Genomic DNA, 16,716 nt, shown 5'->3' with positions numbered 1-16,716 from the left:
TTGCATTTTATTATCCCTGAAAGACATGAAGATGCAGATTCAGTGAATTAACCGTTGAATTGAGGGGTGAAAATTGTGTACATGGAGGATGTGCAACCTGAGGTAAATTGATGAATGAAGAGGGGAAACAATCAGCAACTGTGTTGATAGAGGATGAGCAATAAATGAAAATCTGAAGAAGAAGGAAGAGAATGGAAGAAAGAACAGACCTAAAACTATATGACACTGTACTCACTTTATCAGTTAATGCTGTGTTACGGCCAGGCTGAGCCAACAGGAGCTTAACGATCTCCACGTGCCCATGCTCACTTGCACACATGAGTGCAGTGGATCCATCGTCATCTTGGATATTCATATTAGCCCCACATGACAGGAGAGCTTTTACCATATTGATCCTCCCATGACTGACAGCCAGCATTAATGCTGTCTGACCGGCCTGTAAAAATTAATCAAACAGTTATCTTTGGTAGTTACAACTTTTAAATTGATATTTTGGTCATATATTTAAATTATTATGTTATACTCCTTAAGGCCCGACCACCAAGGTCCTGTCGAAGATATTATAAACCTAACCCTGGGTCATGAAGAATGTCATGCAGCACGTACCACCTCGGACTTGGAGGAATTTTTACCCTATTACGTTCTGAAAACTACTTGTCTCACCTTTATGTCCTGGACTGGTTCCGATCATCTGAGGGTGTCGGGAAGGAATTTTACAGAGTATTTTTTCCCTTATTGGCCCTGGATCTTCCTCAATTTTGTTTTGCTTCTCTCAGGAGATTATGTGCCTGTGATGGTATTGAGTCGGCTGGTGCTAGTGTGTGGCTGTGATGCTCCAGCCATCGTGAGTATGATGCAGATTTGATGCAGCAGCTGGTCTTTTCCTGCCAGTCATTTTTGGATGCTTGGATCATTGTCGACTCAAGATGAGGAGCCAAATAGCAGAACTTCTTCTTGCCAGCAGTTCTTAGTCTTTCACTTGCTGGAAGCCTTTGTTAGCTCGGCTCACCATCTTCCTCAGGGCTCAGGGAAACCCAACCTGTGCCCTTTCACAGCTAACAAACCGTACACCTGACCCATGTGTGACTTCACACGCCATTTCTGTCTTTTTATACTGAGGTCAGGTTTGCAGTACAGTTTGCAAGCTCTGCAGGAATGCATGACTGTGGGTGCAGAGGCGGGCTGGTAACTCCAACACAGCATCCCAATTGTTGTTAAAGGCCCCCTAAACCTCATTTCTCATCTCCCTTACCTCCACCCACACCCCATGTGAGCCTATGCCCCCTCTGATCACCCATGCCACCCTATGCCCCCAAGTATCCTCCTTGTCTCTCAGGTCACCTATGCCACTTCTATGCGCATGTATCCTCCATGCTCCCTCATATCATCTAATTCACTCCATGCCACTTCTATGTCCCCCATGTATCCTCCATAGCCACTCACTGAGTATGCAGTTTGTACAGTCTTCAGATTCCATACAATATCAATGGAAAATGGTTCACATTCTTTGGGGAACAAATTCCTCCTACCATCTAATAAAAACCTCCATATCATTGACAGAGAGAAAAATACATTCTGCCATGTGAAATTACCTTGTAATATTTTGCTTGTGTCAACAAATCAGAAACCACATCAGTTCTTACAATTTATTGAAACTGTATTCTCAGCTGAATGGAACAAATATTGTGCTGCAACCCATTAGCATTTGAAAAATTAGTCAAGCATTGATAATGGCCACAGCTATAGACAAACAACAGATTGCTCTCTTGGCAGGAAAGAGCAAAAAGCGTTCATTTCAATTTCAAAGCAGAGTGCCTGTCAATCAATGGAAGGGAGCAGGTGGTTAGATTTGTTTCAAATGTCAAACCAGGGGCAGCATTTTCCCCCTGTTGGGGGGGGAGGTTGTGTGGAAACAGGCACGAGCGGGCGGGTTCCCGATCGTTGCCCCCGATTGGGGGTATGCCACTATTTTACATGGGCAGGCTAATTAAGGCCCGCCCAGCGTAACGTCCGCCTGGAAGCGCTGTGTGCTCCCTGTGCGGGCGGGGGCGGGGATTCCTTGAGCCAGGAGTGTGCTCTTTCACGCACGCGCGCAGAGAAGTGCACAGATCTCTCTGAGGCAAAGTGCTGCTTCAGGGAAATCAGTGTTACGTTTAAAAACCTAATTAAAGACGGAAAAAAATTTAAGGACCTGTCCCCTCATGTGAAACTTGTCACATGAGATGGGGCATGTGCATTACTTTCATTCAAAAATTTTTGTGAAATTTTAAATCTTACTTGAAACCTCATCCCGCCCATGAATGAGGTTTCATACCCGAAGGCCACCTGGCCTCCTGCATGTGAACAACTACACAAGGTTGATCAATGTAAGGGCCAACTTACCTTAAAAGGACAGGTCCCTATGATGAATCACTGCATTAAAACATATTTACATTACAATACAGCACCTGGTAGTGGCATTTGAAGGTGTGAAGACACTTTGCACTTACCTTTCAGAATGTTCCAGACTCCTCAGCAGGCTTTCCATTGTCTTTGTGAACTCTCAAGCTTGGGATGATTTTAATGGGCTTCCCAAACCCTGTATCACCGGATGAAAATAGCACATGCAGGAAATCTGATTTTCACCCCCCATTTAAAATTGGGAATCAGACCTCAACGGGTGGTGGGGGGTGGGGGGGTGGGTGTGCATTTTGCACACTCGGGGGAGGATTTTCCCTACATTGGGCGTGCCGAGCAGGAATGGGCGCAGGCGGGCGTGGACCCGATCACCGCCCGCAATTGGCTCCGTGCCGCCATTTTACCCGGGTGGGCCAATTAAGGGCTGCGCAGCATATTTCTCGGCTCCCGAGGATGGCGGGAGTAGGCAGGTAGCGGCGGGAGAGCACAGACCGCTGGGTCCAATGGTGACTCCGCGGCCTGTTTAAATGAAGGCCTGGCAGCCTTTGCAGGGCTGCTCACAATGACTGGGAAAAGAGAACAGCAGAAGGCTACTGTGCATCACGCAAGTCCGGAGGGTAGGCCAGCGGGGCAGGTCAGGCCGGAGGGTAGGCCAGCGGGGCAGGCCAGGCTGGAGGGTAGGCCAGCAGGGCAGGCCAGGCCGGAGGGTAGGCCACCGGGGCAGACCAGGCCGGAGGGTAGGCCAGCAGGGCAGGCCAGGCCGGAGGGTAGGCCACCGGGGCAGACCAGGCCAGAGGGTAGGCCAGCGGGGCAGGCCAGGCCGGAGGGTAGGTCACCGGGGCAGACCAGGCCGGAGGGTAGGCCAGCAGGGCAGGCCAGGCCGGAGGGTAGGCCAGCGGGGCAGACCAGGCCAGAGGGTAGGCCAGCAGGGCAGACCAGGCCGGAGGGTAGGCCAGCAGGGCAGGCCAGGCCGGAGGGTGGGCCATCGGGGCAGACCAGGCCGGAGGGTAGGCCAGCAGGGCAGGCCAGGCCGGAGGGTAGGCCAGCAGGGCAGGCCAGGCCGGAGGGTAGGCCAGCAGGGCAGGCCAGGCCGGAGGGTAGGCCACCGGGGCAGACCAGGCCAGAGGGTAGGCCAGCGGGGCAGGCCAGGCCAGAGGGTAGGCCAGCAGGGCAGTGTGCACCTTGTTTCTCCGATGAGTGGCTAGCTGACCTCCTGGAGGACGTGGCAGTGTGGCGGGAGGTCCTGATCCCAAGAGATGGGAGGCGGAGGCCTCCCCACCTGACCAAACTTGTGTGGGAGGAGTTGGCCGAGTGTCAGCTCCCATGATGTGGTGCGGTGCACATGGGTCCAGTGCTGGAAAAGATTCAATGATCTCCTGCGCTTGGGAAGGGTGAGTACCATGTTGGCTGAGGTCACTTAATGTAGCCATCACCCTTTCCCCCCAGCACCACCCCCTCCACCCCCACCCCACCCCCGCAGCTCTGAGTACAGTAACGGCATTGAATCCTCCAGGGGCATGTATCCCTTGCTGAGTGTGCCAGCAGATATTGCCCATGCTGAGTTCACCCTGGGAGGGTTGAGCTAGGGTAGGTTCTTCACCCGCAGCATGTGTGACACTGACACCCAGTGTATAGAATGGGGGTGAAACTCAAGGATCTGCACCTAGGCAGAGTGCTGGAGCTGGGAAGCATGTCAAAGTCAGGGTGCTAACATGCCGGGAGGAGAGCTTCCAGGTGGCGGGGCACCAATCCATCTGCTGGCCTTGGTGTTCCTTTGCTTGTGCCTCCTTGCTTTGCAAAGTTAGACCGCGTGGTGCCAAATCTGATGGAGGCAGCATGTAGGCAAGGGGGGTGTCAGCCTTGGCTTCTTTGTGTGAGTGTGCGGCAGCTGCGGGGTGACAAAGCACTGGAGTCTTGCAATGTCCCACTCTGGCTGGGGTGGCAGGGATGTGATGGGAATCCAGGTACACGGTGGACTAATCAATGCTCTTCTCTCCTTTTCAGGAGAAGACTGTACACAATGCAGGAGCAGGAGGCCATGGATCTGGAGAGGCACCATATGCCCAGGTTCACCAGTGGCAGTGAGGCTGGGGTGCCACGGGGAGGTGTGTTTGGCAAGCACTCAGGTCACCATGTGTGTCACAGAAGCCATGGCACTGCTGAATGCTCAGTGACTGAAGTTTGCAACATGGGTTGACCATTGATTATGGAAGGATGAACACATACTGATCCGGGGGATAGGGATGCACTTTGACATTGCCCCCACTTTAACTAATCAAATGTCCTTGTTCTTCCTTTCAGCATCACCGGAGCAGGGCTGGGAGGAGGAGGCAGAGGGCCCCACCTCTCACCCCTGAGGGCTCAGAGGAAATCCACTCACCAGCATCACACCATCTCTGCCAGGCAGGCACCAGTGCAGATACTAGCACCTCGGTGGGAATTAGATCTTCAGCTAGTGTCCTGGGGCACAGCGGTGAGGGCACTTCACACTTGCTTGAGGTGTGGGCGGAGACAGAGAGTGCCCAGGGCGTCGGCAGTCGGAGGGCTGCAGGGGACCAGGCACATGCTCAGTTGGCAGCTGATGATGGGCCTCTGGTGTTGTCCGTGAGGCAGCAAATGCTGGAAGTGCAGTAGGGTGTGCGGGACGATCTGGTGGAAAAAAATGAGGCTGTGTGTGGCATGGTGCCCGTGCTTGAGGAGTCCACGCGGAGCATCACTGATGCATTGAGCCTCATGGCCGAGTGCCATGCTTCCTCCATGGAGAGAGTGGCGACTCTCGTGGAGAGGCTCCTCCAGGAGAACAATCAGGTCCTCCTTGGGTTTCGCTCGGGCCTGCAAGCCCTCACAGTGGCATTGACTTCAGCTGGTCATTGCCCGACTGGGAGATGGTTTGGGCACCAAGTATCCCAGCTTGATGCCCATCCATCCACAGTGAGCAGGTAGGTCCGAAGCGACCTCATGTTGGCGCAGCAGCTGCCTGTCATCTCTGCGGGCTCCTCTCAGGGCACTCTGGATGAGGGCAGTAGCTCCTCCGCGACTCTGCCAGTGACTGTGGGATCCCATGAGGCTGCGGTGACTGGGGAGAAACCAGCTGTGGAACTGGCCGCTCCCTCCCAGGCGGGGCCAGCACAGGCTCCACAGGTCAGAGGACTTCTGCCAAGGTCAATGAGGCAAAAAGACAGCAGAGTGAGCAGGCTGTCTCAGATGCCAGTGCCAGTGAGGGGACAGCACCAAGACATAGCATCCGTAAGTGTAAATTTAAGTCACCATAGGCACACCACGGTTTCTCACTGGTGCTTTTATGTTGGCCCACAATAGTTTATTGAAGACTTGGTGTGATGTCCAACACCTTTTTCTTTTGGTTTATGAAGTTACATTTGTTCTCTCAATAAATTTTGATATGTTGCCATACCTTAGAGTGATTCCTTCTGCAAGTGGACGGGAACCCATGATGTTATGAGTGAGTTGTTTGATATTGAGCTTTGTTGACAAGGGCCTTAGTTAATGTTCCTATCCAGGCTGATTTAGCACTCATGTATCGAGTGTGGAGCCTGCAGCCCTGGCGTGTGTTGAAGGTCCATCTGTGGTGTGCTAGCTGAAGATTCTTTGGATTAAAGCCTCCTGGGTGTCCCTGCCTCCCTGGAGTATGCCCGGGTTAGTGTCTACCCCCTCAGCATTTCCCTGTGCTTGCTCATCCTCAGACTCACTGCTGGACTCATCATGTGAATCCGGAGCAACTGCGTCGACGTCTTCATCATCCACTGCGCCCCCCTTTCCAGCGCCAGATTGTGGTGAGCGCAGCATGCAACCACTATCAGCGACACACATTCTGTGGGGTACTGGAGTGCGCCCCTTGAGCAGTCCAGGCATCGGAAGCGCATCTTGAGAAGACCGATGGTTCTCTCCAGCACCACCCTTGTGGAGGCGTAGCTCCTATTGTACCGCTGCTCAGCTTCTGTTCTTGGATGGCAGAGAGGCGTCATGAGCCACCTTCTGAGGGGATAGCCCTTGTCACCCAGCAGCCATCCATCCAGCCGGGCTGGAGCACTGAAGAGTCCCGGCACCTGGGAGTGTCTGAGGATGTAGGTGTCGTGGGAGCTGCCTGGGTACCTTGCACAGACTTGTAGAATCAGCATCCTGTGGTCACACACTATCTGCACGTTCATGGAGTGGAATCTCTTCCTGTTGATGAAGGCACCGGGCTCACCTGCTGGTGCCTTGATGGCCACATGTGTACAGTCTATAGCACCCTGGACACGGGGGAAGCCAGCAATGGCCGCGAAGCCTCTGGCTCGCTGTATCTGGCTGGCCTCATCCCAGCGTAGTGGATAAAGGTCAATGCACACCTGTGACCTGCTTGGCATAAGTGTGGACAGCTGATTGGGAGACTCCACAGAGATCACCGACCAACCCCTGGAAAGAGCTGGAGGCATAGAAGTTGAGGACAGCTATGACCTTTAGCACCACTGGCATGGGGTGTCCACCCACACAGTTTGTGGAGATCTCAGGGCCTATCATCTGACAAACGCAGGTGACTCTCCCTTGACAGTCGGAGCCTCCTTCAGCACTGCACCTCAGTCATATTGAGGTAGCTCCTTCGCCGCCTGTAAACCCTGGCAGCAGGATAGTGGCATCTTCTGCAGCCCCTTCCGCCTTGGACTTCCTGTTGGCCCTGCACCATTTGTGCCTGCGCCCTCCTCCCAAAGGTGGCTCCCCTGGAGGCTGAATGTGGACTCCTGGCCTCCACCCCCTTCTGGCCCTCCCTTTCTCCGCAGGGGAGTGGCCTCCAGTGGATAGCACAACTCCCATTCCCAGGCTAAGGGAAGGCTTCCTGAAAGCTGCAGGCCCCAAAAATGGTCTTTACTGTAGTCCTGACCTGAAGGCTGTTACTCCTGTCCAAGCAGCTGGTATGAGTTTTGAAGTATTCCTGCTCACACAGGCAAGTATCAGTAACTTTCAAACTTAAATACCTGACAGATGACATTCGGGACCCCACTCACCCCTCTTATCCCGCCTGTGGATGAGGTTTATACAAATGTCTCCTACCCGCCTGCCCGTTGTGCCCATGCGACGTCCTGAAGATCGCACGGGCCCCGAAAAATTGCTGCCTCAAGGGCTTTAACTGGGTGATTAATCAATGGCGGGCACGCATCGGAGAACATCACGTGCCCGTCCACCTAAATATCGCGATGGCACGCGGTGACTTCGGGACGCTTGTCCCCGCACGCCAACGGGAAAATTCTGGTCCCAGTATTCCCGACTTGGTAAAAGGCCAGAGGAAAATGGCACGGACTCGGAATGCCAAGGAAAATTGGATTTCCTCCTAAAAAAAAACCCAAGTGTCGCAATTTGCACACCAAAATGTGCCTCTGCATCCAGGCGGAAATTCGGCCCCTGATCTTAGCTTCCAAACTTCAGAGTATGGCAATAATGACGTGCCTCCAGGATGGGAGGTAAAAGGAGCACAACTGCAAACAAGGGAATCTCAGTGGCCTCAGTCTGTAGTCAGACCCTCCATGTGAGTGTCTGGCCCATGTAAGTCACAAAACTATTCATTTAAATAACTTTTATTCTCTGCATCAATCTGATTAACTGCCTTCAAGAGGCCAGTGTGACTGTGCATTAGACACTGGTGGTTATATTTTTGCAGCTGTTAGAAATTACCTCTGTGCAAGAAGTCAGCCATCCACTGTTTCCGGTGAGCCTTTTTGCACTGTGCACAGTATTTCAAGCATGGTCGCACCAATGATTTATAAAGTGGTAGGAGTATTTCACTATTCAGCTCAATTTTGATACATCCCAATGTCTGATTTGCTTTACTCACTGCCACCACACATTATGATAGATTCAATATATTATGCAAACTAAAATTAGCATTCAGAAGTATTTCTTCTGACCTTGAAAGAAAGCACCAGAATATAGCTGGAACTGGTGATGTGAATGATGTATATAGATCAGTGCATCACAATCAATACCTGAGTGGCTTGGATGTTGACATTTCCCAAATGAAGAAGCTGCATGACCACTGCCAACTCTTCATCGGTTTCGGCGCAGGCTAATGAAGCTAACATGGTAGCAGTGTATCCAGCCTTGTTCTGATGGTCCACATTGCACATACCTGATCAGCAATAATAAGCCTTGTGATAAGAATAAGACATTCAACAAGCAAGCAAAGCAAATTCCTCATTCAATGCTTCTATCACCGTCTGTATAGAACACAAAGGAGTGGATTTACGTAGACTCTGTGCCTTGATTCCCCAGTAGCTGGGTGAGAAGGGAAATGCATTGTAACAAAAAGAGCAGAAAGATGTCTCGTTCCTTTCTTACCTTCACTGAGCTAACTGCAGCAGTTACAATTAGTTTTAATGTTTTGCGTCTCGGGAATGGAGGAAAACAAATCAATCAGCCTGCTGCTAATCACAAGCCAGTGAATCCTGCAGGTAAATGTTCACCGTGTGGTTTCCGATTAAGACACGATCAAGCTCCCAGCTGTGAGAAACAGTCTGCTAATGTTCTGGTCTCTGTATAAACAATGACCACTCAGATCAGGGTGTCCAGTTTGTAGAACTATACCCCAGCATGCATCAACATCTTTGAGAAAGCAGGGGTCATTTGGAAATGGAGAAAAGGCTCCTTGACATTTTGCTTAACTTGTTCCTCTGTTAACAACAATGATGTCTGAGGACTGCTCAACTTGGACTTCCCCGCAGAAATGGAGATGTAGTGGCCCAAAAATGGTTTAACTACCCTGTTGACACCAGTGCTCCATTTGCCCTCATCTTCAAAGAAGCCTTCTACAAACTGTGGTCCAATGACATACATTGGGCTGAAATGACAACTTTGATGGGAAAGGGGGCAGTGTGCTTATACTCTCTGTCCATTCCACCAGGTGGTACAACAGAGGAGACACCAAAAACGTTAACTATAAAGTTATTTTGGTGGAACCAGGAGTGTTCCTCTAAGCTTCACAAGAATAATGTGGGCGTCTACCACCCTACACTCCCTGATCCACCGTCACCAACAATGATGATTTGGTGCCCACAGATTGACAGAAATAGGGTAATGAAACCTAGACCTCAAACTGTCCTGGTCTCCCACCAACATAATGCAGTGACCAGCTGGCAAACTGGTATATTCTGCTGGTTGGCCTTCAGGTAGTTAAAATCTGACCCCACTACCACCCTGCTCCTGACATCTATCAGAAAAGAACAATCTGTTCCATTGACAATACAAATAAACTGAACACAGAACCTCACAAGTTAAGCTGCAGCTTGTTCCTACATTGCTGTAGCAAAGGTTGCACCTAATTGTGCAATGGACTTGAATGTTAAACAACCTTTAATTCAAACCTCACAATATTTGACATTAGATAGCAGTACAAAGATCAACTTCTTCCTTTTATTGTAACTGGAAAATGCTCAGCTCCCTGCATAATTGAGAGGAAAAAGAAGGTGGAGAACTGATACGTTAGGTGTCCACCTCCACTACATTGCTCTGGGATTTCTCGGGCTTCTCTGCCCAATTGCCACAGTAGCCAGGAGGCTGGGTGCCAGAGGATGCAGGTATGGTTGGGGCAGGAAAATTGTGCACTGCAATGCACCCCCACACCCCCCGCCCCCACTCATTACAGACACAGCACTTTTCAGGTAAGCTGCATGTATCAGATGTCAAGTAGGGGTCCAATTAAAAAATTAGGTTTCACACTCAGCAGCAGGTTTGTACAAGACATTATTCATAGTTCTGTTTTCAAATTTATCTTCTCTTTTCCCAAAATCTCTGATTCTTACTGAGATGCAGTTCCACGAGCTCTGGTAGCTCTTTGGTGCTATGTTCAAGGATCTAAGCATTTGCAGGCTAATCCACGGTGGGGACATCACAGCCGGTCATAACTTACCTTTAACTGACATCCAAATAAAGATACTTTCCACCAGTAGTTATTGAATAAAGATCAACTGTGGGGGCATTGATGGATTTCCGATCCCTCAACCAAGGGGCATTGAGATCATAACAACAGAGGGACAGGAGTAGGCCATTCAGGCCCTCAGGTCAGTTCTGTCATTTAATTAAATCGTGGTCTGTACCTTAACTCCAATTATCCACTTTGGTTCTATAACCCTTTAAACCTTACCTAACTAAAATCTACCCGAATTGCTCGGTTTGTATTCACTCATTAATACACACAACTTTTTTATTACCCTGTAAATAGAATGTGTCTGAACTACAGTGTCTCAAAAAGAAAATCTTTTGATACCTGTGTCCAGTAAGAGTCTCACAATGTGGAAGTTGGAATGGGAAACACTGTAATGGAGAGCAGTGTTCTGATTTTCATCTGTTAAGTTTACAATAAAGTGAAGTAGTTCTGATGACATTTCTTGGAGTTCTAGGAGAAAGTCCTGAACTGTCTCAGGAGCTGCAGATTTTTGGCTGGAAATCCTGAACCATTCCCACTGAACAGTGTTTAAATTCTGCCTCTGCAGAAACAAAACAGTGGTTGAAGCACTGAAGTTACAACAAAAACTTTTGCTTTCTTTATTATAACACATTGGGAATTTTCCTCCAACCCTATTCATTTTCTCCCTCCAAATTTCTTCCCTTCTTATAAAGGAACTGAAGAACATGACTCTGTCCAGAATTTCACAAAGCCTTTTTACTTTGGTGAAATCACTCTGGCTTCTGCGTTAGAACATTGTAGGTTCAAGTCCCACTGCAGAGACTTGAATACATAATATAGGTTGATATTTCAATGCAGTACTGAGGGAGTACTGCACTGCCAGAGGTCCCATCTTTCAACTTGACGTTATACCAAGGTCCTATCTGTATGTCCAGTTGATGCAAGAAATCTCATGACAGTAATTGAAGAAGGGCAAGGGAATTCCTCCCTTGGCCAACACTTATTCCGAAAGCAAAACAATTGAACTGACTATTTATCACATTGTTGTTTGGTGGGACCACATTTTGTGCAAATTAAATACCAAGTTTGCCTATATTACAATTGACTGCACTTTAAAAATATCATTGGCTCGAGAGGCGCGAGGTAAATGCAAGTTCTCTCCATCAGTGCTTAAGATGTGGGAAATGCTGGCAGGGTCACATTTATTGCTGATGACTGGTTTTCCTGTTGAGGCGGGGGTGCAATAGACACTACAGAGAACATTCAAGTCTGTATTTCCCCAGTGCCATGGAGATGATTTTTAGAGGTGGGGCGGTGGGGGGAGAAACAGGAGTTGGGGTTGGTGGGAGTGGGTGGCAAAATAGGGGGAAATGACATTGGGATGGCACCCGTTGCTTTCCCACCTCAGTGGGAACCTTCCAGGGGATGCCAATCAATTAAGACCATTAAGACTCGACATTGAGGGCGTTTTCCAAAGGTTACGATAGTTTCCTGCTGTTGAAGTCCCCCAGCTCCTGGGAGGTGGCATCCTGGTGGCAGACCAGGGCGGCTAACTGAGCTGGAGACTGCATGTACTAATGAAGGAGCTGCTAGGGTGAAAGGCTGAAGCTGCGACCAAATTTGATCCTGTGGAGGGGCTCCTGTCCATGCCAATGGTACTCCCAGGGTGAGCCTCTTCACTCTCAAGTTTGCAGACAGGGTTCAAGAGTGCCTCCATTTTGCTGCACCCTTGCAATTGGCTTTCTGCCTCAGCAGCACCCACATCTACCAGAGGGGCTACAAGTTCCCCTGTGCTGTGGGCGCTCTGATTGGGCTTCTCTCCTTGGGAGCCCTCCCACACCCTAATAGGATGGCAAACATGGAGGGAGGTGTCTTCCAGGAGGTTGCTGCAGCAATGCCCTAGTTGTTAGGCCAGTACCATAGTCACTACACAACCATACTTTCAGCTGTTCAGCATAAAAATTAAAGAATGCAATAGCTGGGGACATTTTGCTCAGCCCAATCCTGCTCCTACTCAAAGTACACACCTTCCGTTTGGGATCACTGAGTAACGATAAGAAATTGTGAATGTCTCTTTCTCCCACCGCCCCCTTCCTAGCTTAGAGATATCGAGTAGATTTGCAACATTTCTGTCCAAGGTCAACTATAACTACTTAAAGCGGTCTCAGCGTCACTTGTTCCCTGCATTTGGATCTTGTGAGGCAACACCAGGATAAACTTGCAAGATCCACTAAACCCGGCTGCTCAGGGGACCTGCTTCTAACAAGGTGAACAGAATTAATTAATCTGACAAGTTCACATGGGAGTTGTCACATGAGATGCACACATCAGGAACAGGTGACATTCGACGGCTAAAAAGGTTAGGCCTTTATTCATTAGAGTTGAGAAGAATGAGGGTTGATCTTATTGAAACACACAAGATTCTGAGGGGGCTTGACAGGGTAGGTGTTGAGCAGATGTTTCCACTAGTGGGGGAATCTTGAACTAGGGAACACATTTACAGAATAAGGGGACACTCATTTAGAACTGAGATGCGAAGGAATTTCTTCTCTCAGAGGGTAGTGAGTGTCTGGAATTCTCTACCCCAGTGAGTTGTGGAGGCTAGATCACTGAAAGTATTTAAAGAGGAGGTAGATAGATTTTTGAAATATCGGGGAGTTGAGGGCTCTGAGGAGCTGACACGAAAGAAGCGTTGAGGCCTGGGGCAGATCAGCCATGATCTTACTGAATGGGGGGTGCAGGCTTGAGGAGCGGAATGGCCCACTCCTGCTCCTATTTCTTATATTCTTACGTTCGTATAAGATCCTTTGAGGGCCAATATAAAGGCAGCAGAACTTAGTGACCAGGGATTGAACCCTCTAGCTTCTTCATCTGTATGGTTCAGTACCACAACTGGCAATGACCCATCGACCCATGGGCAGTCTAGCTGAAAATGAAGTTCAGTAGTCAACAAAAAGTATTATGCTTCAAACTCTGTATGTAAAATACTGGTTCTATCTTTGAAAGTTGAAACAGGGAAAAGTACCATACCAAGTCTTTGTCATTTGTGGCCCCCAACTCATTGAGGTGATCCTTCAAGCTATGACAAGCAGAGAAGAGGTTCAACTTCGATTCATGCCTGCAAGAGAAAAAAAATCTAAATTATACTAATTACACACGAATAGGTTCAGGATATGGAAACATTGATTTTGTGTGCTGGTGAAAAATTGGATGAGCCCAGTGGTTAAGGGTAGGGTTTTCACATGAGAAAATTCCTGGTGCAGAAGCGAGCTATTTAAAAGGTCTGCCTCAGTGATGTGGGACTTTGTCTCAGTTAAAATAAAAACAGAAGGCCCCTACAGCCCTCATCTCTCACAACCCCTCAGCCCCCACACACTCCCAACGCCCCATCCATGTAACCTCATGCCCCCCCTCCACCCCCATTGCCCCTTCATGCCAGCTATACCAAGGTATTCCCCCAAACAACCCCTAGGACCCCTCAAGGTATGCTCTCACTCACCTGTTGCCCCTCATGCTCTCATGCCAAGGTATGGCACTTCCCTGCCCATTCAGCCACTAGACATTGAATAGAATCAATGAACCATATAGTGACAGTCGGATGAGTAAAGAAAGCTGAAAAATTCATTGAGAACTTGCCACTTAAAAAGACACCTCCTTAATAGAAGTGTTGATCATCCAGATCCTTTAAAGTATCAATAGCAGAAACTGCAAGCACTTGAAACCTCTTCATCTGGTGTAAATAAACATTGTGAAATTGACAGCACAGGTCAAATATCCAGAGCCGTCAATCAAGCAATATTTTCCCTGTGGCTAAGGTCTCATTATGCAACCTTGGCATGAGGTGTATGAGGAGGACTTTTTGAACTTACCTTTCAAAAGGTTCCCTCATGCAGACAATGGTTCACGCATCCCTGATGAGCTATGAACCATGACTTTTTGTAAAGCTGGCCCGACTCCATGAAAACTCTGGCGGGCTAGGGCGGGCCTATCCCCACAATGTAGCCAGCCAGAGTCAAGAGTGCAGCGTGTGGGCTTGCGAGCCAAACCAGCCCACACCCTTAAAAGACACTCCTAAAAATTGGAAACCCTGGGAATGGGGTCAGGAATCCTAGAATTGGAACCCAACCACTATTTTTAAAGGGCTCCTAAGTCATCTCGAATTGGTGAAATCTAGGTCCTAAGTGTCAATCCTGTTACACAGTAGATGACATGCAGGTTGGCGTGTGTTACACACACTGAAGATTACATCATTCTTCTTGTAAAACATTCTGTCATGTTGTAACATATAATCACACTCAGCAGAGGAGCAGAGGAGGAGATCCTTTCACATGATCACATACTTGAGTTTACAAGGAAACAGCCATTATAGACCCCAGTCCTGTAATTACAAGGTGCTGAAACACTCATTGGGCAGGATTTTATGTCCTGTGAGTGGGCGCGTGTCCAACCCGATCGGGTGTAAAATAGCGTGCGATGACATCGGGTGAGTGTCCCGACGTCATTGGGCACTCGCGCAATATTTCGGTCAGCAGGCGCACGGCAGCGCCTGCTGCCAATTAAGAGGTCTATTAAGGCCATTAATCAATTAATTAAAAGTAATTTTTCGCTGCCCATCCAATCTTATGGTTGGCAGGCGGGCGAATCGGCCAGGCGGCCTTTGGATTTTTTAGGAAACCTCATCAACGGGCGGGATGAGGTTTCCAACATTAATTTTTTAAAAATGTTTTGGCAGCAATTTTATTATGTCTTTGTTCGTGGATGAGTTCTATGTTGGGACACGTTTTTCTCATTTTCAGATTCTTTATTTTTGATTTTAATATTCTTCAGCTCCCTGAGGCATCTCTCTGCCTTCAGGGTCAGGGAGCTTTCAGTGTGCGCTCCTCCGCGCATGCACAGACTTTTGCTCTCACGCTCCTCCTTCTTCATGAGGGAACCTTTTGAAAGGTAAGTTCAAAAGGTCCTCCTCATACACCCCATGCCAAGGCTACACAATGAGACCTCAGCCCCAAGGAAAATATTGCTTGATTGACGGCTCTGGATATTTGACCTGTGCTGTCAGTTTCACAATGTTTATTTACGCAAGATAAAGAGGTTTCAAGTGCTTGCGGTTTCTGCTATTGATACTTTAAAGGGTCTGGACAACACTTTTATAAATAAGGTGTCCTTTTAAGTGGAAAGTTCTCAATTAATTTTTCAGCTTTCTTTACTTTCTTTACGTTAACTGGCCAGCCAGAATCATAGAATCAAAGAATTTTAACAGCACAGGAGGAGGCCATTTGACCCATCGTGTCTACACTGACTCTCCAAATGAGCATTATGACCTAGTGCCATTGCCTTGCCTTTTCCCTGTACCACTGAACATCACTTCTATTAAAATAATCATCTAATGCCCCCTTGAATGCTTCGATTGAACCTGCCTCCACCACACTTCCAGGCAGTGCATTCAAGACCAGGACTATTCATTGTGTGACAAAGTTTTTTCTCACATTACATTTGCTTCTTTTGCAAATCACTTTAAATCTATGCCCTCTTGTTCTTGATCCTTTTACGAGTGGGAACAGCTTCTCCCTATCTACTCTGTCTAGCCCCCTCATGATTTTGAACATCTCTATCAAATCTCCTCTTAGTCTTTATCTCTCCAAGGAGAACAGTCCCAGTGTCTCCAATCTATCGTCATAACTGAAGTTTCTCATCCCTGGAACCATTCTTGTAAACCTCTTCTGCACTCTCTCCAATGTGTTCACATCCTTCCTATAAAGTGGCGCCCTGAACTATACACAATATTCTAGCTGAGGTCTAACAAGAGTCTTATATAAATTCAGCGTAACCTCATTGCTCTTGTACTCTGTGCCCCTATTAATAAAGCCCAGGGTACTATATGCTTTATTAACTGTTTTCTCCACCTGTCCTGCCACCTTCAGTGATCTATGCACATACACACCCAGGTCTTTCTGCTCCTGCATCCGCTTCAAAATTCCACTCCTTATTTTATATTGTCTGTCCATGTTCTTCCTACCAAAATGCATCACCTCACACTTCTCCACACTGAACTTCAGCTGCCACCTATCTACCCACTCGACAAACTTGTCTATGTCCTTCTGAAGTTCTACACTGTCCTCCTCGTAGTTTACAACACTCCCAAGCTTCATATCATCCGCAAACTTTGAAATTGACCCCTACGCACCAAGATTGAGGTTGTTAATATATATCAGGAAAAGCAAGGGTCTCAATACCAACCCCTCCGCTACAAACCTTCCTCCAGCCCAAAAAATATCCATTGACCATTGCTCTCTGCTTCCTATTTTTCAGCCAATTTTGTATCCCTGTTGCATTTTATTCCATGAGCAATAACTTTTCTTGCAAGTCTGTTGTGTGGCACTGCGTCAAATGCCTTTTCAAAGTCCATGTACACCACATCAACAGCATTA

At 48.3% G+C, this 16,716-nt stretch overlaps 1 protein-coding gene across 4 annotated transcripts in view; it reads right to left on the bottom strand.

The window, feature by feature from the left end:
* LOC144692594 (KN motif and ankyrin repeat domain-containing protein 4-like) overlaps positions 1-16,716 on the bottom strand; it is a 121,442-nt gene that overhangs the window by 5,389 nt on the left and 99,337 nt on the right. For all 4 annotated transcript variants that reach the window (XM_078561607.1, XM_078561606.1, XM_078561610.1 and 1 more), the window contains exons 6-9: positions 13,319-13,406; positions 10,649-10,868; positions 8,373-8,515; positions 236-436 (exon numbers count right to left, since the gene is read on the bottom strand). In XM_078561607.1, the coding sequence (XP_078417733.1) occupies positions 236-436; positions 8,373-8,515; positions 10,649-10,868; positions 13,319-13,406 (652 nt within the window). The remainder of the gene's footprint in view (positions 1-235; positions 437-8,372; positions 8,516-10,648; positions 10,869-13,318; positions 13,407-16,716) is intronic.

This window comes from Cetorhinus maximus, chromosome 17, assembly GCF_964194155.1.
Source record: "Cetorhinus maximus chromosome 17, sCetMax3.hap1.1, whole genome shotgun sequence".
NCBI classification, from domain to species: Eukaryota; Metazoa; Chordata; class Chondrichthyes; order Lamniformes; family Cetorhinidae; genus Cetorhinus; species Cetorhinus maximus.
This window is presented reverse-complemented; position numbering and strand designations above follow the sequence as displayed.